Genomic DNA, 24,192 nt, shown 5'->3' with positions numbered 1-24,192 from the left:
AGCTCTTATTAGAAATATTTCATGTTAATACTGAACTACTTTAATTCAAGACTCAAAACCCAAACGTAAAGTTAAATATTTCACATTTTATATGCATTAATAAAATAAATAAATCTTACCATTTTTTCTTTAGTGTCTTTCACATATGATGAAATAAGATCATGAAGGAAAAAGAAATTCTCCGCATCAACAGCAACAAATATGTGGTCTTGGAATTCAGTTACCAGTGCACATTCAACTTTAGGTTTTTCATCTGTTGAAAAAAATGTACTATTATTATTCTTATCATTATGGAACAAACCAGGCTCTTTAGGTTGCAAACCAAGCCTCAATGAAGCAGAATGCCCATATGTGATAAAGAAAAGAAGATGGAAATGAGGGGCATTAGAAATACTTATTAATAACAATAAACTGGATTTTCATGTATTAAGCTAATGACAAAATACCCAAAACTTTTTCAATAAATATCAATAAAATCATATAGCAAATTAACTATCAAAGTATTATCAATAATGGGTTAAAAATATTCAAACAACCCATAAGTGAATAAGTATTCTGACAGTGTTCCTAAAGCAATACGTTTCTTTTGGTTCACACTTTCAATCAACTTCTCTGTAAGAATGTTCGAAATGATAAGAACAGACAGACAGGGGAGCAACCTATGATATGAAATTTGAAATTCTTTAAACCATGTATAAGGAACTGTGATGTTATTGTAACTATGACAGATGTGCTTATGGATAAACATAAGTTCATCCTTGCAAATTCCTTAATTGTTCATACGCGAACAAACCCTCGGTCTTAACAATAGGATAATTTCTAGCGCCTAGCTGGATCCGGTTAAAAAGCAGATGAAAGCAAGGAATCTTGTGATATCCGGCAACGCATGTGTAGATTGGGTAAAGAGTGGTCAAACGCTGATCACCTACACCAGTCTTTTCTTAACCACCTGGGTGAGAGTTGTGTTTTTTTCCTCTCTTGGACTTTTCCCAGTTCATTGCCCGTTTCGTTTCCTTTAGTGTGTGTGTGTGTGTTTTTACCTGGTATTATGGCTTCCTCTGCTCCTTCTCGGCGTCAGCGTATGTGCTCCGGAGTTCCTGGGTTCCCGTGGTCTCGTTTTTTGGCTTCGTCAGAGACAGACCCTCACATTACATGCAGTAGGTGCCGTTTGAATTTTTGTACGATTACGAATCCTTGTACGGAATGCCGGGCATGGCCTAAGGAGCAGTGGAGGAAGTTTTATGGTAAGAGGGAACATCGGAGAGTCTCCACTCTTCCTACTTGGGAGGGCTTTGCTCCTATTCCCGATGTTTCGTCTTCCGCAGTAGTCAACCCCATAGTAGCGTTGTCCCTGCATCTCCTTCCTTTTCTTCCATTGATTCATCGATGGAAGTATTGGGAGGTCACCAGGGTATTTTTAGTAATGTAGCCCCCTCTTCCTCGGGAGCTTTTTCGGTTCCTGAGAAGGGTGAGGTTTTTTCATCATTCTCTTCTCTTCCAGAGTCGAAGGCATCCAAAATGGTGGCAATTTGGAAGAGGTTTGGGCTAGGGGGTAACCCATCCGTCCTTGGGGGGGTTGCTAGCGCATTTTGTGGAGGCTCGGACCCCCCCTTCCCGGTCCAGCAGCGTCAGCCCCGTTAATGACATCACGGGGTCCATGTTTGTGTACATATTCCTCCGCCGGTGGCATCTCTTTCCCCCTCACACAGAGGGGAAGGCGTGACGTCACCACCGCTTGTGAAGTCACTCTCATCGATGACGTATCTCCCACTCGCCTCCTCCAATCCGCCTCACTTAGCCGCGACGTCATCACTACTGCCCAGTTCGCAACATCTCCCTTCCTTGTCTTCGGATTTTTCTCTGGCACATTAGTCCGAGGTCATATGCCAGGCAGTGCTTCAGAGGCTGGACTCTATTGGATGTGAAGTTGGCTGCCTTATCGGTTGGGAGGACTGGTAGGAAACGTGTTGCTTCGTCCCCGCCTTCCGAGAAGAGTGCGCATAAGAAGCTAGTGCTGTCTTCCTCTCCCTCTTCCCCCTCTATGCCTCGTCGGCGTATCAAGCGTTGGAAGTCTAAGGACTTTGCCCTTAATTCGCCATCGAAGTCGTGTTCCCGAGAGTTCTGTGGTTTCGGGCAGTGTTAGTGATTTGTGTTCTACAGGGGTTGCTTCACCGCCGAATCTCGAATGTGCAACCACCCCAACCCCCCCTTCCGTCCTTGCACATCGCGAGCGTGATGCAATCTCCCCTGCCCATGCAGGTGATGTTAGTGCTCCTTCTTCTCCAAGGCCTATTCGTCGCCGTAGAGATCTGAAGACACCTGTCAAGAGGTCGAAGGTAGTGAGCACAGAGTTGGTGCAGCCGGAGTGTTTCCCTGCCTCCCTAACTGGTGCTTCCAAGACTTTGACTATAAGGGATTCTCCATCAATCTCGAGTGCTCGAGTTTCCCCCCAATCTCACTTCCGTACGGCCGCCACGCCAGTGTCCGTTCATGGACATCTGGAGTCACCTGTTGAGGTAAGTGATGTGCCTAGTGTTACAGTGGGTCCGTCTCGGAGGCTGACGCTTGGACCCAGCCCAGATAAGTTAGTAGGGGTTTCAGACTGTTTGGCTGATAACCCTTCTGTGAATTTTGGTGAGGAAGGCAAGTTAGAACAGCCTACACATCCTTCTCGTCATCGGTCGCTGGTGCCAGAGCAGGAGGAGGGGGACACACAGGAGTTTCTGTCTTCCTTTTCAAAAGTTGTTGATCTAATTCGTGGGTTCAACAATTTGGAAAGTAGGACTCAGGCTCGGTCGTCTTACACTCCTTCTTGCTTGGAAATCTTGGTGGGAGCTACTCAGGACCCCAAATCATCTCTTCAGCTGCCGTTGTTGGGCACGTTCAGTCGGTCTTGCAGAAGGTTAACACCTCTGTTTCTGACTGGGATGGTTCACTTCACTCTAGAGGCTCTACCGAACTACTGCCCCCACCTCTCACAAGACATAGGAAGTACTATGCTACGAGCTCTGCGTTTTTGTTGTCACGCCACATTAACCCAGATGTCATTCGCCTGAAGCCGGGTTTGACTTTGGAACAGGTGAGGTCAGTGGCTCCGTCCTTGTCTCCGCAAGACACCTTAGCTTTGGAATCTACGGCGGCCTCCATGTTGCAGACGGTTTCTTGGCTGGACCTCTGGTCTGTGGTGATTGCCAAGATAGCCTCTGACAGGTCCCCTGAAGGATTGGTGAGTGCCGCCTCGCTTGCCAGTCTATTGCAGTCCGGGGGAAAGGCGTTTTCTTATTTGGCTCACCTCAGTGCCAATTTATGGGCTAATCTTCTTCTGGTTAGGAGGGACGCAGCTTTGTCTAGGATGGAGAGGTCGCTCGACACCGAGTCTTTGCTGGCCTTCAGGAACAGTGATCTGTTGTAGTCGCAATTCTTGCTTCCACAGACAGAACTTGAAAATGCGATAGATTGATGCAGGGCTGACACCAAGGACCGACTGGTGCACCAAGCCGTGTCTAAATCAGAGTCCTGCCCTCGGAGACATACGGCCCATCATCCTCCCCCGGTCCAGCAGCAGTCGAGGAGATCGTCGCCTGGTAGGCCATCGAGGACCTCGAGTTTGGCAGGGCCTTCCCGTTCGACACAGCCCAAGTCTCAAGATCAACGGCCCTTTTGCTCTCATTCCTTTAAACCAAGAAGAGGCCCCAGGGGCAGAGGTCAAGGGGGCCTTCGGTAGGTTGGACACCTCTCCCTCTCCTGTGCCACGGGTGGGGGGTGCCTGGCTGGCCATTGGGCCAAGTGGCAGAGTTACGGGGCAGAGAAGTGAGTGGTAGATGTCCTTCAGGTGGGATAACTGTTGCCATTCAACTTCTCTCCTCTGTCGGACAAGCCACAGCTCAGGAAGACGTATCCCCCAGATTCTCTGAAGTTCTTGGCTCTTCGGGAGCAAGTGCAGAAAATGCTGGACAAGGATGCAATAAAGGGTAGTGCGTCCGTCCCCAGGGTTTTCCAGTCACATCTTCTTGGTGCCCAAGGCATTGGGAGGATGGAGGCCGGTGATCGACTTATCCACCTTGAATCGCTTCATCAGGAAGACACGGTTCAAGATGGAGACCCTGCGCTCGGTGTTATCAGCTGTGAGGGAAGGCGACTTCATGCTGTCGATAGACTTGAAGGACGCATACTTCCAAATCCCTGTTCATCCCACGTCCAGGAAGTTCCTTCGGCTCTCTCTGGCGGACAAGATCTTCGAGTTCAAAGTCTTGTGCTTTGGGCTAACGACTGCCCCTCAAGTGTTCACAAGGGTCTTCTCTCTCGTGTCAAGTTGGGCCCATGCTCAGGGGATTCGTTTGCTGAGGTACCTCGACGATTGATTGGTCTTGGCAGTTTCCAGGGAGAAGCTGCTGCAAGACAGGGATCATCTTCTTCGGTTCTGTTTGGACCTGGGCGTATTAGTCAACCAGGAAAAGTCGAACCTCGTACCCACTCAAAGGATTCTCTACCTGGGCATGGTCATCGATACAACAGTGGCAAGTGTTTTCCTGTCGGATCAGAGATGGGAGAAGTTGGGGGCTGTGGCGCATACCTTCCTGTCAAAGTCGCATCAGTCAGCTCATCAGTGGCAGGTTCTTCTGGGAGTGCTATCTTCCCTGGAGAAGCTGGTCCCTCATGGGCGTCTTCATCTTCGGTCTCTGCAATGGAGACTGGGGGAATTCTGGTCTCCGGTGGGGGACTCTCTCCTGTTTATGGTCCCACTGTCTTTGGAAGTGAGAGAAAACCTTCGTTGGTGGTTGGATGACCAGAATCTATTGAAGGGCGTCCCTCTGCGCTCTCCCTCCGGACTTCCTTCTGTTCTCGGACACCTCCCTTACAGGTTGGGGCACGCACTTAGGCGGCCTCATCACTTCAGGCGTTTGCAGTTTGGAGGACAAGCAGCAGCATATCAAAGTCTTGGAGTTAAAGGGGGCTTTCCTGGGTCTGAAGGAGTTTCGGGGGATGGTAGAGGGTCACTCTGTCGTTCTCATGTCGGACAACACCCCGGTGGTAGCCTACGTGAACAAACAGGGAGGCCTGGTTTCTCAGCAACTTCATGCCTTGACTGTCGAGCTTCACCAGCAGGCAATCAGCAATTCGGTAAAGCTCTCAGCCAGGTATCTCCCAGGGAAACGGAACGTGGTCGTAGACAAACTCAGTCGCCGGGATCAGATCCTAGGCACCGAGTGGTCCCTTCATCAAGTGGTGGCAGACAAGCTTTTCCAGATTTGGGGGAGAACCATGCTGGACCTTTTTGCGACATTCTACAACAGGAAGTGGTCCCAGATCCCTTAGCACTGGCAGAAGACGCATTCCAACATCCCTGGGACAACCTGGAGGTGTATGCCTTCCCTCCATTTTGTTTGATCCGTCAGGTTCTGAACAGGCTGATGAGTTCACAGGCTCTCAGAATGACTTTGGTAGCCCCTCTGTGGCCTCAGGCGGAATGGTTTCCAGATCTGCTGTCGTCGTTGTCAGAGATTCCAAGGGAGAGTCCCCCTTGGCGGCATCTCCTGTGTCAGCCCCATGCAGAAAGGTTCCACCAGTCAGTAGAATCCCTGTCTCTTCACGGTTGGAGGCTATCAACTATCTCCTCTGAGAGAGAGGCTTTTCTCAGAAATCAGCTGGGCACATGTCCAGCAGTCTTAGGAAGTCAACCTCCTCAGTTTACCAAGGCAAATGGGCGATCTACTGCGATTGGTGTCGTAAACAGGGTTTTTTTCCACTCGCGACCTCTATTCAGCGAATAGCAGACTTTTTAACCTTCCTCAAAGACGAGAAACATTTGTCCGTGTCTGCTACTAGAGGCTACAGGGCAGCACCGAGTTTGGTGTCACGCCTGAAGGGTATTGACATCTCCTCTTCCTGGGAACTTTCTCTGCTAGTTAAGGGGTTTGAACAGTTGAGTTCTAGAGAGCTCAAGCCTCCAACGTGGGATGTTTCCTTGGTGCTTAAGAGCTTAACTAAGAGTCCATATGAGCCCTTGCGTTGCTCATCTGACTGGAACCTGACGCTCAAGACAGTTTTCCTTTTGGCTTTGGCATCTTCCAAAAGGGTAGGAGAGCTCCACGGTCTGAGTTATGAGGTGAAGCACACCAGGGGTTGGAAGTCAGTGTCCTTCGAATTTGTCCCGGAATTCATGGCCAAGACCCAAAATCCCTTGGTGCATGATGACAGGTTCGCTTCGTTTTCCATTCCATCACTGATTGACTTTGTTGGTGGTGATGCTCAAGAGCTTTTGTTGTGCCCTGTCCGGGCCCTGCGTTGCTATCTGAAAAGGACTCGGCACCTTAGACCAGGCTGCCACAGACTTTTTGTTAGTACAGGCCATACAAAGAAAGAGGTGTCTAAGAATACTATCTCTTTTTGGATACGGGAAGCCATCAGACAGGCATACTTGACTCTTGATGATTCCATCACCACGTCTGTGCAGGCTAGAGAACATGACGTTAGGGATATTGGTCCCTCTCTGACTTTCAAAAAGAACTTGGCTGTACATAGAGTGCTGAGTGCTGGTACTTGGTTATGCCAGTCCACGTTCACCTCCTTCTATCTTATGGATGTTGCCCACAGATCTATGGACACGTTTTCCCTGGGTCCTGTGGTGGCTGCCCAACAGGTTGTGTAACTCATAGTTGCCCTTAACGGAGCACCTTTGTATCTTACCTAAGATTATTGTGTGGATGAGAATATGAGTGAGTTGGCTGGTCTCCTTCTTTCTCTTGTACCTTTCCTTCTTCCTTCGGGCAGTTTAAGGAATTGACATGTCATTTGCTGGACTGGTCTGATACAGGTGAGTGAGGTAGTCATACTGGTAGTGTGGTTGTGCAATATACAATATCTTACCCACTATTTAGTAGCATAGGCTCCGCTCCTGGGCAAGGAGGAGTCGGGAGTACTTACAAACCCTAGTGCCTTGGTTTGTTATTGATCAGTCCAAGTTTCTCTTTGGTTCCCTATACAATGGTTATCCCATATATCATTGTACATCACTCAGGTTCTGAGTGATTAGATATTAGTGTATCTAGCTTCTCAACGGGCTTCAGTCCCTCTCCAAGAACTATTTCTTTTGAGGGCTGGACTGGCGGGTAGGCCCCCGGCCGGTCTAGGATGTCTTATACCTCCCTCCAAGTATGAGTCTATCCTATTGTTAAGACCGAAGGTTTGTTCGCGTATGAACAAATGACAAATTTTCCAAGACAATTTGTATTTTTCATAGCTACAAACCTGAGGTCTTAACATTATACTGCCCACCTCTAGCCACCCCTCTTTTTGTTAAGTCATCCTGAGTTGGGAAAGACTGGCGTAGATGATCAGCGTTTGACCACTCTTCACCTGATCTACGCATGCGTTGCCAGATATCACAAAATTCCTTGCTTTCATCTGCTTTTTAACCGGATCCAGCTAGGCACTACAAATTATCCTATTGTTAAGACCTCAGGTTTGTAGCTATGAAAAATACAAATTGTCTTAGAAAATTTGTCATTTCATACAGGAGTTGCAATGAAAAGGTAAGTATGACAAATATTATGACACAGAGGTACAATCCCTAACTATGCAGATCTGTGCATAATAGTTTACCTTTGTATCAAGTTTGGTAGAAATCACTTCAACTGTACGATGGGCTGCAATGATATAAGTGTGACAGAAGCACTGATGGACAGACAGATGAACTACTATTTCCCTTCATGCATACTTAAGTATGATGGGTTATCTTTGTACCATATCTGACTGAAATCTCTCAATTGTGTAGTTGTGATTACAAGAAAAGTGTGACAAACACACAGATAATCTCCCTTCATGCTCATCTATATACATGGGTGCTGTTGAACCAAGTTTAACTGAAATCCCTTAAACCATATAGAAGTTGTGATGATAGGGTAAAAGTCACACCGCAGGGCAAACACGACAAAATGATGGAAACACCAAAGATTCTTTAACTTTGTCAACGGGAGTAAATACACGCACACAAGTTTACTACCAATAAAACCAGTGCAGTGAACTCTTTCAGATTTGAGTTACAGCCATAGGTGTACTCACTCACTCTGACTGCTCAAGCATACTCACTCACTCTGACTGCTCAAGCAATTAATGGTGGTTCCCTGATAATTCTCTTTAGTAACTTTTCAAATTACATGAACGTTCACCATCATCAATTCACCTCGAGTAAATTCACTGCCTTCATTCACTTTGAGGAAAATTCACCATGAGGAAAGTTCACTGCCTACATTATACCACAAAAGATTTGATGAATTAGTAAAATAATTTTTAGTTTAGACACATTTAAAAAGCATGAAGAATTTAATACTGAATTGTACTATTGTAAAGTATAAAAATTTAATAACAAACATATCCTAACCTTGTTTAACAGGTCAAAGGTACAATCATCTTCACTTTAATTTAATGCAAGCCTTTGAATTCACTGGACACAAGTAATATAAGCTTTCCTTCCCTTTTTGTGTGTTTCCAACCATATACTGTTTGATCTTGAACTCTGTTAACCTTTGCTCATTCTTCATACAATCCAAAAGTTTCCAAATACTGTACTTATCAGGAAGAAAATACTGTACCATGATGAAAAGATGTCATTTGCCTCTTAAAGTCTCTGTCACTCTTCTACTTTATTATAAAATCTGACAAATGTACATACTACATTCCAATTTTTAACAGAAAATTTAGGGGGCCAGTGATGATGCTTAGTACTAAGTGGATGCCCTTATCCATGTATTTTTGAAGTAATCATCTACCTCTTGGATTCTAATGGGAAACTTCATTATCACATACAGCTTGATTTTTTATATTAATGCACTACTATCTGAAGCAGATAAAACATCCTCTTTGATAAACATTATAAAAAACTTAAATACACATGCGCTTTGATCACTGCATTTTTGAAATCTGTAGGATGGGTCAAATTTTTGTAGCCTACAAAATTTGTATATCTTGCTTTTATCTGGTCGTAAGGCTATGCTATGTCCTGTTTTAAACCATGAAGAGAATACAAGTGATAAAAAAGCAAAGCAAACAAAAACATGATTTTTTCATTTTTCATGAGTTATAACAAAATTCTTAATTCACTGATTAAAACAAAAAATCTTCACTGACTGATTATTTTAGAGGGCAAGTTGGGAAAAGTCATATCTTTCCTATTCTGTAGTAGTACATTGTCGAATATTGTGCATTGTTCTCTTCAGATTATCATACCTGTGAGTTAACCTGCAGTGACTTGATTACATTCTTTAAGAGCAGCTGATTCTTTAAGAGCAGATGATAATTTAACATCTGAAGACTGCTTTGTTTTGACAGTATCTGTACAAATATTTTCAAATATTCTATAAAAAAATTTCTCTTATTTCTTTGAATACTTTCAAGGTAAAATGTGTGTTAAATTTTCCCAGGGTGAATTTTCCCAATAGTAAACTTTCCTCACAGTGAATGATGGCAGTGAATTTTCCATACACATACTTTTCATACTAGCATACTTGATTATAACAAAAAGTAAAGCAGCATAAAAAAAACTTGAAACAAATTACGGTTTGCCCTAAGAAAACAACAAATTACTGTACTTTGCCATAAAAAAATGTTCAGCAAATAGTAATAAGAGATATAGTACCTGTAGTAATTTATTTGCACTATGCAAAACTTAAAAATTTGCAGCCTTTATAAAAAAAATTTCATGCACTCATCAATCATAATTAGCCTTAATTCATATCCTGAAGTTGCCAAAACATGTGGTTTCTGAAATGTTGCAGGTGAAAGATGATAAATAGCTAGAAAATCAGCCGTTGTGATATTATTACTCATCCAAAGATGGAGCCAGCCATCCACAGATGGAGCCAGCCACAGTCCTTAGTGTATAACTTCTTAAATGGCCAGAATGAAGTGACTGGGAGGAGGGTATTTATTTATTAATAATTGATAGATTTGTATTTAAAGGTTTGATAAAAGCTGCATCTGTTTCATAACTGAATCATTAATCAATTAGTCAGATTCTATTAGAGGAGAGGACAAGACAAAATTACCCCAAACTACTGCTAGATTCCAGTTACATAGATTCCAATCACCTTTGGACAGAAAAGGACAGGAAGCAAGTGTTCAAAGCAGGACTTAGCCACTTGCAATCCCACAAAGTTCAATCCTCAAAATGAATGACAGATGAATAAAGATATTAAAAGGAAGAGGAATAAGAAGAAAGTACAATGTCTTCTGTCAGAGGTAACACGTCTCATCATGACCAACAGTCCTAGCAGAAAACACCCAATTCTTTACACCTATCACCTCTTTGGAAAAACTTAAATAAAGATAGAATGACAATTCCATGTCCATGCACTCAGAATGAGTGAAATCTCAAGGCAAAAGGGCAAAAGTCTTCTAGAGGAGGTATGGAAAACAACTTCTCTCCCTTGGCAAGAGTGAAAGTCTTCTAGAGGAGGTATATGTGTAAGGACTGAAGGTACAATGAAGTTATAAATAATCTGGGAACAGGTTCGCTGAACCGGGATGGTTGTTTGCTGTGTTGTTAGGTTGTGGTTGTGTTCCTTGGTTGTTTGCTGTGTTGTTGAGCTGTGGTTGTGTTCCTTGGTTGTTGTTGTGTTGTTGTTGGGTTGCAGTCCATGGGTGTTGTGTTGTTGGGTTGTGGTTCTTGGTGGTTGTTGTTAGTGTCTCGGCGACCTTGACCAGCGGACAGCACAGCATAGCCCTGGAGTATCTGGAGTTGGTAAGTACATGTGTTTTGTGTTTGTTTTTTTGTTTTTGTGTGGGTATAGGTCAATTGTCCTGCGTGTAATTTGTAGTGGAAAGAGGAAAGTGTGACAGATTGTGAGTTTGGCAGCTGGATTGATTAGGTTAATGTGGGGCAGGGGTTTGCCACTTTTTTTTTTTTTTTTAGCTTTTGATCCTGCCATATTATTTTTTGGCACCAAACAGGGACTGTTGGTGCGGCAGCTGCAGGACAATTGGGGTAGTGAGTTGTGTGATTGGTAGAGAAAGTGAGGATGGAAGGGTTGAAGGAGGAACTGAGGTTGGCGAGGGAAGCCAAGGAAAGATTGGAAGTGGAGAATGAGAGGTTAAGGGTAGAGTGTGATGAGCTGAAGAGCGAGTTAGAGAAAATGCAAGGAATGCTAAGGGGTGCGAAAGTGGAAATGAAAGAAGAGGTGAAAGGAACAAAAGAGAGAATGGTTGAGAAAATGGCCGAAAAATTTGGGGTAATGATGAATGCAGTGCAAGAGATGATGCAGGAAATGATAAAGGGATTCGAGGGCAAGGGAGCCGTAGGAGGTAGACATACTAGGTCAGGCCTACTGGGTATTGTGACGGACCAGGATTGGTAAAGAAAGTGAAAGAGCGAGTGGATGAGAGTACAAGTGATCAAGGTGATTTGGTTGTAATAGGTAAGGGAAAGAAGGGGAAGACACAGGATAAGGATAAACCTGACGATAAGAATAAGAAAGGGGCTGAGGAAAAGAAGACGACTAAGGGAAAGAAGGTTAGTGAGGGTGACAGACAGGACAAGACTAGGACTGAATACATTGTGGAAAGGGCTGAGAGTGATTTAGATAGTGGTGAGTGGAAACAGGTAGGTAAAAAGAAGGGTAAGTAGAGCATAGTCAGGAATATGGATGTGAGTATGGAAGTGGATTCGCTGTATTCGGAAGAGGGAAAGAAGGGTCAGAATGGAAGTAGTGAAAGTGAGAGTGAGAGTGAGCAGGAAGTACGAGAGGCTGTGTATATGAGAGAGGTACCCCGATGTGCACAATATGAGGAATATGGTAGTAGGGACATAAGGGACTTGTTTGAGGAATAGGAGAGGTATTGTGAGGCAAAGTATGGGGGATAACATGAGAGTCTGGGCAAGAGAATTAGGTACCTTTTTGACGGGATTTTTGTTGAGTATGTATGGGGTAATGATGAGTGTAGGGAATGTGCCGTGAGAGTGTGAAAGCTAGGATTGTAGAACAGGTAAAGAGGATAAAGAGTAGCATTAGATATGGGAGAAAGCAAGATTTTGAAGAGGCAAGAATGAATGTTGGTGAGTTGTTGTCAATGTATGTGTGCAGGTTAGAAACATTAGCCAGGAAAAAGTTTGGGGACGAAGGGATAAATGTTTGTAAGGAGTTAGTGCGGAAGTTGTTGGCAACTGTACCTGAGAGTGTATATGAGTTTCTAAATCTGAAATGTAAGGAGAAAATGCAATGGATGAATGAAAGGTTGACCTGGAATGACATTTTAGAAATAATAGAGGATTACAAGTTAGATAGGTGTATGAAAGAGAGTAGAAGTGTTAGTGTTAGGACTGAAGTAGCTGAGGTTATACCAGAATTTAAAAGCTATAGGGAGGCAGTTTTGGAAGGGCTGAGGCAAATGGCAGAGCGAGTGGTAGATAGGAGCATTAGGGCAAGTAACGTGAGTGTAGTTAGCCCTAAAAGAGATAGGAGTGCAAGTGTTGGAAGAGTAGGGTCAGTTAGTTGTGAGCGAGAGCAGCAGTGTTAAAGATGTGGTAAGCCAGGACACAGGAAGAATGAATGTCTGTGGGTGTTAGGAGCGTGCTTCGGGCGTGGGCAAACAGGGCATTTAGTGAGCGATTGTATGTAGGCAAAAGAGGATGAGCCAGGCTGGGAATTCGGGAAACTAAGTGAAAAGGGGATTCAGTTGGGTGGGTCCTCTAGTATGCGACAGTATGTTTGGGAGAATGTGATGAGTGAGTGGTTGAAGGTGAATAAGTGTGAGCCGAGCATCAGTGAGAAAATGGGTCTGGAAGATCGGCAGTTCATGTTGGTTGAGTATGGAAGAAAGCGGAAGAAGGTAAGGAAAGGGAATTAAAGGGAGAAATGTGAGCTGCATGATAGAGGAGTTGGTGTTAGGGAAAAAATGGTGGATAAGGCATGTAATACGGATGACTTTGAGGGGAGGAATAATACATATAGCGTGTGTGGGTTTGAATTGTCAGGGTTTAGTGAAGTTTCACCAGAAAGGGAATCAGGTGGTGAGGATGTAGTTGGCAGTATGAATGAGTCTCTTTGGGAGTTTGGCAGGAGTGTAAATGAGGTAAGTGATTTGGTGGCAGAGTTACGAGAGATATTCAGACAAGAGTTAGAGGGGGTAAGATGATTTGATTGATTTATTAATTCTTACTGGCGTCGCAACGACGAGGTTATTGACGCCGTATCATTAAAAGGAATTGCAAAGGAAAAAGTCAATTAAAATGCTATAAATATGTTTATATAAAATCTGTCAGAGAACTACAGAGAACCAAAAACACACAAAATATCTATCTCACCTACACACCTATTTCAAATTAATTGTAAACAAAAAATATAAGCAAGATAGTGAATGGGATTTGGGAGGATGGTAGTGAGGGCCTGCGTCCAAGCATCTGTGGGTGTTGCGGAAGGCTATTTAGTATGGGTGTTGCGAGTGTAAGGAGACGTTGTCAAATGTAACGGGGGAGGAAATATGGAGGAGTTATGGAGTTCCATTTGACAACGTCTGTGTGTGAGAGAGAGAGAGAGAGGGGTAATTGGTGGTTGGATGGTTAACGACTGAATTGGCTGTTGGTGAGTTTTGGGTTGTCTTCTGGTGCTGTTGATTGTTAGAGTTCTGTGTTTTTGGTCTGTCTTTGGTCAGTCTTTAGTCAGAAGCTGGAAGGCATTCAGCCGAGTTGTGTGTTTTTGTTTGTTATTTGGTTGTTGATGAGTTAGTGTTGTTTGCTTAGAGTTGTTGTGCCTGTGCTGTTGTGATTTTTTGTGTTGTTTGTGCAGTGGTCTTCTGTTGTGTTGTTGAGTTTTTGTTGTTATGTGTGAGGTTGTGGTTGTGTTCCTTGGTTGTTTGCTGTGTTGTTAGGTTGTGGTTTGTGTTCCTTGGTTGTTTGCTGTGTTGTTGAGCTGTGGTTGTGTTCCTTGGTCGTTGTTGTGTTGATGTTGAGTTGTTGGGTTGCAGTCCTTGGGTGTTGTGTTGTTGAGTTGTGGTTCTTGGTGGTTGTTGTTAGTGTCTCAGCGACCTTGACCAGAGGACAGCACAGCATAGCCCTGGAGTATCTGGAGTTGGTAAGTACATGTGTTTTGTGTTTGTTTTTTTTGTTTTTGTGTGGGTATAGGTCAATTATCCTGCATGCAATTTGTAGTGGAAAGAGGAAAGTGTGACAGATTGTGAGTTTGGCAGCTGGATTGATTAGGTTAATGTGGTGGGGGGGGGGGGGGGTTGCCACATGTTTTTTTAAGCTTGTGATCCCGCCACAACTATACATATACCTAACAACTACACTTGCCAACTGGTATTGGTCAACAAATCCCTTATCTATGAAGTTTTCACATAAACCTAGACATGGTGACTCGACATCCATGGATATCATCAAGTTAGGCCTCATCAAGAAGGGATGCTCAGTACATGAAGGAATTCAAGTCAATCTTTATTAGTCACATGAAAGAGTTCAAGTTAATCTTTATTAGTCAAAGTGGAAAAGCTTCTGTGATTGGTGCTTTGAAAAGGCACAGATCCTCTGAAAGAACCTATTCTGGCCTTAGCAAACTTTCTTATACTGATGTGATGTTAGAAATGCATATCATCTTTATTTACACATTTTCAGTGGCTTACATTTCTAACCTTCAACATTTAGATATTTCCTCCACATTTGCCTTCAAAGAGACATTGCCAGCTTCTCAAAAATGAAATGCCTAACTGGGATTTTTGATAGTGTACTTGCTGCTTTGTCCTCAAAGGAGTAGGGTGAGGTGGGTGAATACCGGCAGAGGGGGAACACTGACTGAATGCTCTGGTACAAAAACTATTTCAATTTCGTGCCAAAACTCACCACTAACACAGCAACCATCTCAGTGAACAACATGAAAGCAACAGGTTTACGCCATCACGTCGTCTGTGTTTATCAGGTAAGAAAATGTGATTTTTTGGAAGTCTGTTGTAATTTTTCATGCTTCTCATATAGTTTCAAATCTGTGAATATGGTGTGATTGTGTTTCTAGTTCAGTTTCATTACGATATTTAGCAGTATTGACATGTTATTGAGTGAAATGAAGTGTGTCCTTTCAAAGTGGCTGCCATGGCATTGCTTAAAAGAAAAAAAAACATGGTGCAGGGGACTACTGATCATAAACATGTGGGGAAACATCGACCGCCAACACCGATGCATGAAATGATGAATATTTTTAAATATTTTTGAAGTTTTGAATATTTTCAAAATCCATAACAAAAAGTGGAAGTGTTTTTTTTGTGTGTAAAGTGGAAGGTGATATTTAGTGAATTATGATGCAATATCAGTGTCATTATGTTAAAAACAGGAAATTTTTATTGGGTGAATTCAACTTTACCTATTCATGTCTAATGTCATTAAGTCTTTCTGATCTAGCCTACTGCATTCTTGGAAGCCTGATCATCACTGTCATCATGCTAAAAACAGGAAATTTAATTTTTGGAGGGTTCCCCCACCCCCCTGTTTGGTGTTTCCTCACATTTTCGGTGCATCGACCAGGTCTCAAAATTTTTTGAAGTGCAAAATATGACACTTTATTCTCTGGGAGAATTATTACCACCAGAACTGTATCCTACGGTAAAAAGAGCCGATGGGAAAGTGGGGTTATGGGTCGGGTAAATCACCTTGGAAAAGGTTGTACCATGTTGTGTTATTTCTTGTTTTATATGACGTTTGGAACATGAAATACAAGGGAAAATAGACGATGAATAAACTAACAATGTAGCAGTTTCACAGGCAAATTTCAGCTACTACTACTACTATGTACGTACTACTATACCGAATGCTACGGCACATGCACCATGTTAGGGGAGCTTTTGGTTCACACACAGACTTATGAGTGTGGTAAATGGGGGGGGGGGGGGGGCGCAGATAAGTGAGGTAAATAGTGGAGAGTTTTTTAGGGGGATAGACCGATGAGCTCGAATCCTACATTGCCTCAGGACCGAGTAAAGAATTTGGAGGGATCCATGCAAAAAGTATTTGGAACAAATGGATTAAGAAAGGAAAAGAGAGATTCATTGACTTAATCAACAGGAAACGATGAAGAAGACTTGGATGAGGACCTATAGGAGTCTTTATCATTGCATCATATATGTAGAAATTAGCAGGATTCTATTATTTTTATGTAATTTAGATGTTGTCAGCTTTTATTTTTATGTGAATCTGGGACTTTTTGGGTGCCTGATCTTGGAATTTCCTGAAAATCTCATTGGCAGTGTCTGCCAAGAATCTTTAAACTTGTGGATAAAACGCGAAGCGCCGTTCTGCCAAATCCTTCAACATTGCTAACTATCTGTTGATAGTTCAACATATTTTGCCAAGGATCTTTAATTAACCCTGGATAGGTGGGACGGGTCGCGCACGACCCGAGGCGTGTTTAAAGTTTTTTTTTTCCCCCCATAAATCATCGTCTATCTCGAATCTGGGTGTGATCAAGAGGCCAGCAGAACACACACTACAATCATGTCAGAACCTGCGTTCACCTTGCCTTTGTCCTTCCCCCTTTGCTGAGAATTGCTCGGGTCGAGCTTGACCCCCACGCACCTTTAACGTGTGGGGGATCAAAAGGCAAAGTTATTAAGTAGTTATTTCCCGTCTATCACTGCTGATACTGATAATGTTTTCTATTGTTGGAAATTGTGGGTGGATGGTGTGTGTACCATACACATGCCATTGGTTGTGGTTGAGATGCCTTGTATGTATTGCCTTTGGTCCAATTTCCTTCGAATGCCAATTTCTCAGTTTTTGCATTTATTTGCAGTTCTCATCAACAATGGCCAGCAGGCAGTATTTTCTGGGCATGGATGTCATCAATTTACCTCTAATGGAATTAGAAAGTGATGTTGATGATAATTTAGAGGTTGTTGACACCTCTATGGCAAAAATCTCGAGTGTGTGAGAAAGGGTTGGGGGTGAAGGAGATGACCTTGAAATGATTACGAGATGAGAGGGAGAGACAGGGGGAGGGGAACAGTGGGTCTGGGCCTTTTCTGGTGACAGATTACATCAGCTTATGTCAATAACCCATTAACACATTGTATGGAGAGAGAGAGAGAGAGAGAGAGAGAGAGAGAGAGAGAGAGAGAGAGAGAGAGAATAACATTTCAGAGTTTTATCTTATGACAAAGTTTCCTAACTGCAATAATGGCTAAACACCCTCCTGTATTAATTTTTAAAAAAAGGAGCAATAGGTTCACCATAACAAATTCAATTTATAGTTTTGTTAGTGCAAGTCACATAGTTCAGGTGGCAGATTTGGTAGCCAAAGTTGGTGTGGATTGTGGCCATTTTGTTTACATACCCGAAAGGTGAGTTGGCATATCTCTATATATTCTTGTTTTCTATAGAATTTGTGATATGCTGGTATATTTTCATGCATAAATATCACATTTTATAATAGTTACAATGGTTTTTATAAGAAATTTTCATGGTAAACCTAGGAGCTCAAAAAATGACCTTTAGATTTCGCCCCTGATATAACAGTAAATTACATCTTAGTGCAGATCTCTTTTTACATAATTCCGTTCTAGGATAATGTGAGTTTATTCAATAAAAAAAAATAGCCACTTCCTATTTCATTTAGGTACCAAAAACAATTCATGAAATTTTGACAAAAAAAAAAAATTACCCTTTTCTTCTCTGTTCAGATTTTGACCTGTATGGGTCCAACACCTTTTCTGGCAGTAACGTATTGTAAATAGTAGTTTTAGGAAGGATTCCCTCAATTCTTGTGTGTATATAGTTTATTTTGTATATTTTGTAAATATTTTTGTAAATTATTTTTTATATACTTATTTTTTTAATATATTTGTAATAAATATTTAATTTGTGGATGGGTATGATTTATCTTTTCAGTAGTTTTTATCAATGCTTAAATTAATTTTAGAAAATAAAATGTAAAGCAATCTAGTAAAAATAAAATGTTCACAAATTTTTCTATGCCCTCAGGCTGAGCTCGACCCGCACACACCTTTAACGGGGTACCAATATAGAGACCCCTATCCAGGGTTAAAATTGCGGATAAGGGGTGACGCGCCATTCCACTGAACCCTTCAACATTGCTAACATCCTGTAACCCCTGTAGCAAGCATACGCAGCAAAATATCTGTTGATAGTTCAATCTATCATGCCAAGAATCTTTAAAATTGCAGATAAGGTGTGAAGTGCCATTCTGCCAAACTCTTCAACATTGCTAACATCCTGTAACTGCTGTGGCGAGCACTCACGGCGGCGAATATTATTCTGTTTTGGAGATTTGGGGGGCTTTTGTTGATTTGATATTTTTTTTTTTTGCTTTTTTTTAATCCATCTATCCTGACAAAGAATCCTTAAAATTGCGGATGAGGCACGAAGCGCCGTTCTGCCAGCCCCTTAAACACTGGGAACAAAACCTAATGTAAAAATTAGATTTAGAGGAACAGATAATGATAATAACTATTCTTTAATGGTATATTAATATTCCATTTGGTATTTCCATTTCATAACTTTTACTTAAATCTATTTCCAAGGTAAAAGCAGGGGGCAGAGTCATTGGCTAGAATTACTAAAAAATTTGTTAGTTTATATAATGTGGAACAATGATTTTAGTGTTTGTGAAAAACCGTAAACAGTAGTCTTTTTGCCAGTATGTATACTCGTCAGCGATTTAGGATCATTAGCACTGAGAGTTTTGTTCTTCAAAATTCATGGAAACTTCCAACTTGAAAGTTGAGTACGTATACAATTTCAAGTTCCATCTAAAAACACTTTAGTCTAGATTGTGAAACAATGATTTTAATGTGTGTGTAAAGCCGTAAACTAGTTTTTCCATCAGTACACGTTGGCGCTTCTTACAATTTGTGATTGTTAGCTGTTTGTAGAAGCTGAAGTTGTTTTGAAGAATTTACCATTCTATTTGTTAGTTTTATCTAAAGAAATGTTCCTCAATTATAGATAATTTGTTCAGATAACGATGTTGGCAATAGACAACCAGGTCAGATAACGATGTTGGCAATAGACTACCAGGTAGTAGCCTACAGGCTACGTCGATTTAGTGAGAATATGTTGGCTACACTGTGGATATTGTCTGTAGCCTATAACCTAGGATTATGTATCCTTAAGGGTGAACAAAATATAACTTGGATTAGGCAATAACCTGAATTAGGGTGAGTTTTGGGAACATATCCTGTTAGGCTATAGGCCTAGGCCTAGGCAGTAGCCTAAGTTTACACAACAAACCTTAGGCTTAGATAAAAGGTTACGGACATTTTCCCCATTTATATAACCTGTATATTTAAGAATTGTCTTAATACTGTAGGCTGTAATATGCATACCCTTAAAAAGGAATTAAATAATCTACATTGATTTGAAAAATAGCATAGGCTAGGTGATAGGCTACCCTAGTTTTATTAGACCAAAAACAGTTAATCAGGACTAGACAATAAACTACATTAGGTGATAGCCTAACCATAAAAGTTTCACATTAGTAATTTACTGTTTTATATAGACCAAAAATGCTAGGTATGTACACAAATGAAATATGAGGTCGTAGCCTATCTTGAAGGCTACAAATTATGCCTGGTTAATCTCATACCTTTAAGGTAAATTAATCAATATTAGACAAAACCTATAGTAGGTGATAGTCTAGCTATAAAATAATACTGAGTTTCATTTTAGAAAATTACTGTTTTATATAGCAGACCAAATAGCATTGGGCTAGATATAAACAATCTGAGTTATACAAAAGTTGTTAGCCTAAATATAAATTTGCATGTAAGTAACTTTCTGTTTTTATATAGCTTTTACATTTGATCTAGAACAATCTGGATTAGGCAATGCCCTATACTAGGCTAAGAGAGGACAATTTAGGAATCCTCCTACTGTTGATGTACTAAATGTTAGTTTAGCCCAAATAGCCTAGGACAGGATACAAACAGTATCCTAGGCATAAGTAAATAACCTACAGCCATTTAAATACAGTGGCTTGGGCTAACTAAACATATTAGTACATAGGATATTAATTCAGATGGTATGACAATTCAAATTAAAATTTGACAAAGCTAGTGCAAAAAGACATATACTACTGTACAGCCATATATGGCTGTCAAAACTGACTTAAACCTCAAAGGGCATAAGTTAACATAGATTCCTAATAGAATTTACAACAAATATGGAAAAGATTCCTAATAGAATCTATTACAAATATTGAAACTGTATGAGGACCTACAGAGGTGTCCCTCATTAATAATTTAATAATGACTGGCTTCTAATAAACAACTTGCTTTATATCACTACAGGGCTGCCATTATGCAGGACCCTCAGTTCAAGTGTTGTGTATCAAATTGCTCGGGTCATTTTGTACCAGTGGGTATGGCTCATACCAACTGCATGCATGCTTTAATGAAGAAACTGCTCATTTTAAGCTGTCCCAATGATTCCTAGAGTTCAATAGAACTAAAAATATGAGAAACAGATATGTAACCCTTTTTTCTCAAACCAAGACTTATGTTTGGGTCAAAACCCAGTAACATCAGTCCCCAGCACCTCCCAGGTGTTTAAAGTTTGGGCAAAAGCCCAGTAAAATCAGTCCCCACTACCTACCAGGTTAAACCTACGGGGGATATAGAGGGATTTTTACACAGGAGAGATATTCTTACTATGGAATATGAGAGGGCATTGCCACCGAAATGACCCTGCTGAATCCTGATGAATCAGGGACAATAATTTCAGATAGGCATAGGAGAAGCCTTATAAAAGGAATTCTATCCCCATTTACAGCTACTGATGCTGAAGAGGATCTATTCCCCTAAAAGGGGTACTAGGATCCATCTGATTCCAACAGACATTACTATATTTTCAGTGGGGTATAGTAACTTGCCCAAGACTTCTGCCCCTTTGGTAACTGCCAGTTACAGTTCAGTTGTTAAAGCTCAGTCAAAATGTGCAAGCTTCCCCAAACTGGATACACAGCTTGTGGCATTTGATCGATTACATAAGGAAATTAGGATCCTTCCCCCAAAAGAGATACAAGGATACACCTGAACCCAGTGGAAATGACATCAGTTTCAAAGGGTTATAGTAATTCACCCAGGACCTCTGCTCCTAGGGAACAGGCATATGCAGCTCAGCTGTACATGCTCAGTCGAGTTACACAAGCTCCCCCAGAAGGGATAAACAATTTGCAGTATTTCATCAATTCCGAATGGAAATTATGAATAACATCCAAAAATGTTGTTGCTACAGAATGGCAATGTAAGAGCGACATGATGCATGATCCCAAAAAGGAATTCAAGTTAGTCCAGTACACTCCAAAATGTAAAAATACTGTATCCTGCAACCCAAAAGTGAAAGGGGATGCAAATGTTGCCCAAATAAGGTCTAGTATTGGACTTGCAACCGGAAACCACTATTGGTCAGTTTTCAATACAAAACTTCATATCAAATCATGACAGGGGCTCAGGTACTCATCCCTGATGATACCAGGACCCTTGGTTAGATGCATCAGTGCGCATTTTTCCTCACTATAGTAAATATCTAATTAATGAGAGAAAAACTATGATCAAAGCTGTACATGTGAAAGACCATTAACAGAAATGGTCTTCTTGCCTGTGTCTATAACATTAAATTTTAGCAATAGAAGACACCATTTATTGGGACCAAAGTAGTTCCTCACCAAAGAGTTCCAGCCTTCTGTCCCTTCATTTTCAAAAGGATTATTTGACAAATTTTCAGAATTTTGTAATAATTAAAAGACTAAGAGATAATGGCAGAATTAAAAGCACTTTTCTCAGTCATCCCAGTTTCAGAAAACCCCATCAAGGAACGGGCAACAATACAGCTGAAGGGGAAAAGCCTCCTTTATTTATAGTTACACGGCAATTTAGGACCCCTATGAGAATAATTTCAGAGGCGACAGCCTCAACAGAATTTTGTATGAGGATCCACCTCTTTAGTACTATAACCTCTACCATCTTGCTGGAAGTTGCCATTAAAAGTCTTCCAAAAATGTTCCAGAACAATTGTTGCTGTTGTAGTTAATTAAAGTTTTATGAGAACCCTATGACAAGCATCCTATGATTTGCTAAAGAGGCACATAAGCCCTCCAACAGAATTGTATGAGAGTACTCTCTTTTGGGAAAAAGGGGAATTTAGGAAACAAAAATCCAAAACATCCCCTTACCCAATCCAAAAAGGCTTGCTTAAAAAGGTAAGCCTTTTATCACCCCAAAAGGTTTTTTCCTCAAAGCACAGATAAGTGTTCAGATGGGATGATGCTTCACAAAAGGACAACATGAACATAAAGAAAATTTTTCACAAGATCCATAGACCCTCTTATAGGAAGTAGAAAAGCAATAAATGGAATAACTATCAAGGGCAGAGGTAGAGGAAGAGGTGGATACCAATAGGAATGGTATGGTTGGGGGTCGACTTCAATGACACCACAGGCAACTGAAGTCTTCCCTATGGGGACACAACACTACTTTTAAATGGGGTGGGGTGGGAACAGTCTCACCCATCCCCCGCTGTAAAGGGAGGTTCTTCCAAACCAGGCCCTCTTCGGAATGTTACATGCAGAAAGACCCTGTTAATGGGAGCCATAGACAAACGTACAGTTATTTGTCATCAAGCACGTCTAACTAAGTGTCCTCAAAAAGGATTCCTCCAAACGAAGAGAGATCCTAGACCTATCAACATTGAACAAGCACACTGTTTGCCATATTTTCCGAATAACTACCATTGCCCTAGTATGTTCAATTGTTCTGAAAGGAACTTAGTTCTGACAGATGCATACTGGCACATCTTTGTCATTATTCCCTTCTGTCCCTTCCTAAGGCTACAGATAGGCACAGATATGTACAGGTTCAAAGCCAGGCCCTGTGGGCTAAACATTGCCCTAAGATTTGACTAAGTTAGTAATGGTAGTTCTTCGAGAAATAAGAAATACAACTATATGAGCCCACCTAGACAATGGGTCGATATGGGGTCCCACAAGAAAAGTGTGCTTGAAAAACCTAAGAGTAAAGGTCAACTGATTAGTCAAAATGTTTTATGATAAATTAGAAAAATCCCACCTCACACCCAGCAGACCTTCAATAGCTGGGACTATGTTGGGATACTTTTCATGGCTCGTCTCCCATCATACTCAAAATGTGCTTTGCACAGCCCAGAATCTCAAAAAAGCAAATAGAATGTATGACAGGCTTGTTGCAATTTGCATCAATAATAGATCCAATACTTGGATTACAATAAATGAATGTGAAGTTGCAAGCAACAAACAAGATGCAAGACCGACCTCACCAAAAGATTGAAAAAGTTGGGGAGATATTTCAGCCATGGTCCTGGAAGGAATTTCTGGTGATACAGGTCACCCTGACTCTTCAGTCTGTATTTGCCTTGTTGACAGGGGAGGACATTGGGAGGAACGTCAGGTGGCAGGGAGGTGTTCAGATACTCCAAGAAATTGTCGTATCAATTTCCTGGGACTGATGGCTGTCTGTCTGTCTCAAAAAAACTCCAGAAGAGACATATTTATCTGGTTCTAGACAACATGACTGCAGTGTCCTACAATGAGAGGTCGGAATGATACTCACCTCCTCTCAATGCTAGCCATCCTTCGATGAGGCAAGAAAGGAAGTGGTATTTGTCTGCATTTCACCTTATGGGGTGTCTCAATATAATAGACTCCCTATAAAGGAAAATGACAGCCTCAACAGAGTGGAATTGGATAACCACTCTTTAAGAAAATAGCCAACATGCTTCCACAAATGGAAGTGGACCTGTTCGCCACATATCAGAATCACAAACTGCCAGGCAATCAACAGAAAGATGCCCTCCTACAAGACGAACAAATGGAGGATGATATACTCTTTCCTCCATAGTTCCAGATTTTGAGGAAGTTGAGCAAACTCCTAACCAACTAACAAACAGCTTATTTAATAGCCCCAAACAGGCATTCGTTCCTATTCCTTTAATAAAAGGCTACGAGATAAATTCCAAAACTGTCCGTTGTTTTATCCCATTTAGGAGGGAAAGTAGTTTTAAGGATCCTCCTTTCTAAGCCAAGACCTTCATGAGTGGATTTGCTTAAATATTATCTATAACATGAAAATTATTCAGCCAACATTGCTGGGTACCATACTTCGTAAATCTGGCAATACCAGTTTGTACAAAAGATGTAATTACATTGTATCAACACCAAGAGCCTAGTC

The 24,192-nt window shown here is 41.6% G+C and overlaps 1 protein-coding gene across 1 annotated transcript in view; it reads right to left on the bottom strand.

Annotated features, from left to right (window-relative positions):
- LOC135216297 (bridge-like lipid transfer protein family member 1) overlaps window positions 1-24,192 on the bottom strand; it is a 183,064-nt gene that overhangs the window by 29,591 nt on the left and 129,281 nt on the right. The window contains exon 8 of the mRNA XM_064251466.1: window positions 120-253. Coding sequence (XP_064107536.1) covers window positions 120-253 — 134 coding nt within the window. The remainder of the gene's footprint in view (window positions 1-119; window positions 254-24,192) is intronic.

This window comes from Macrobrachium nipponense, chromosome 6 (assembly GCF_015104395.2).
Source record: "Macrobrachium nipponense isolate FS-2020 chromosome 6, ASM1510439v2, whole genome shotgun sequence".
In the NCBI taxonomy this organism is placed as follows: domain Eukaryota; kingdom Metazoa; phylum Arthropoda; class Malacostraca; order Decapoda; family Palaemonidae; genus Macrobrachium; species Macrobrachium nipponense.
This window is presented reverse-complemented; position numbering and strand designations above follow the sequence as displayed.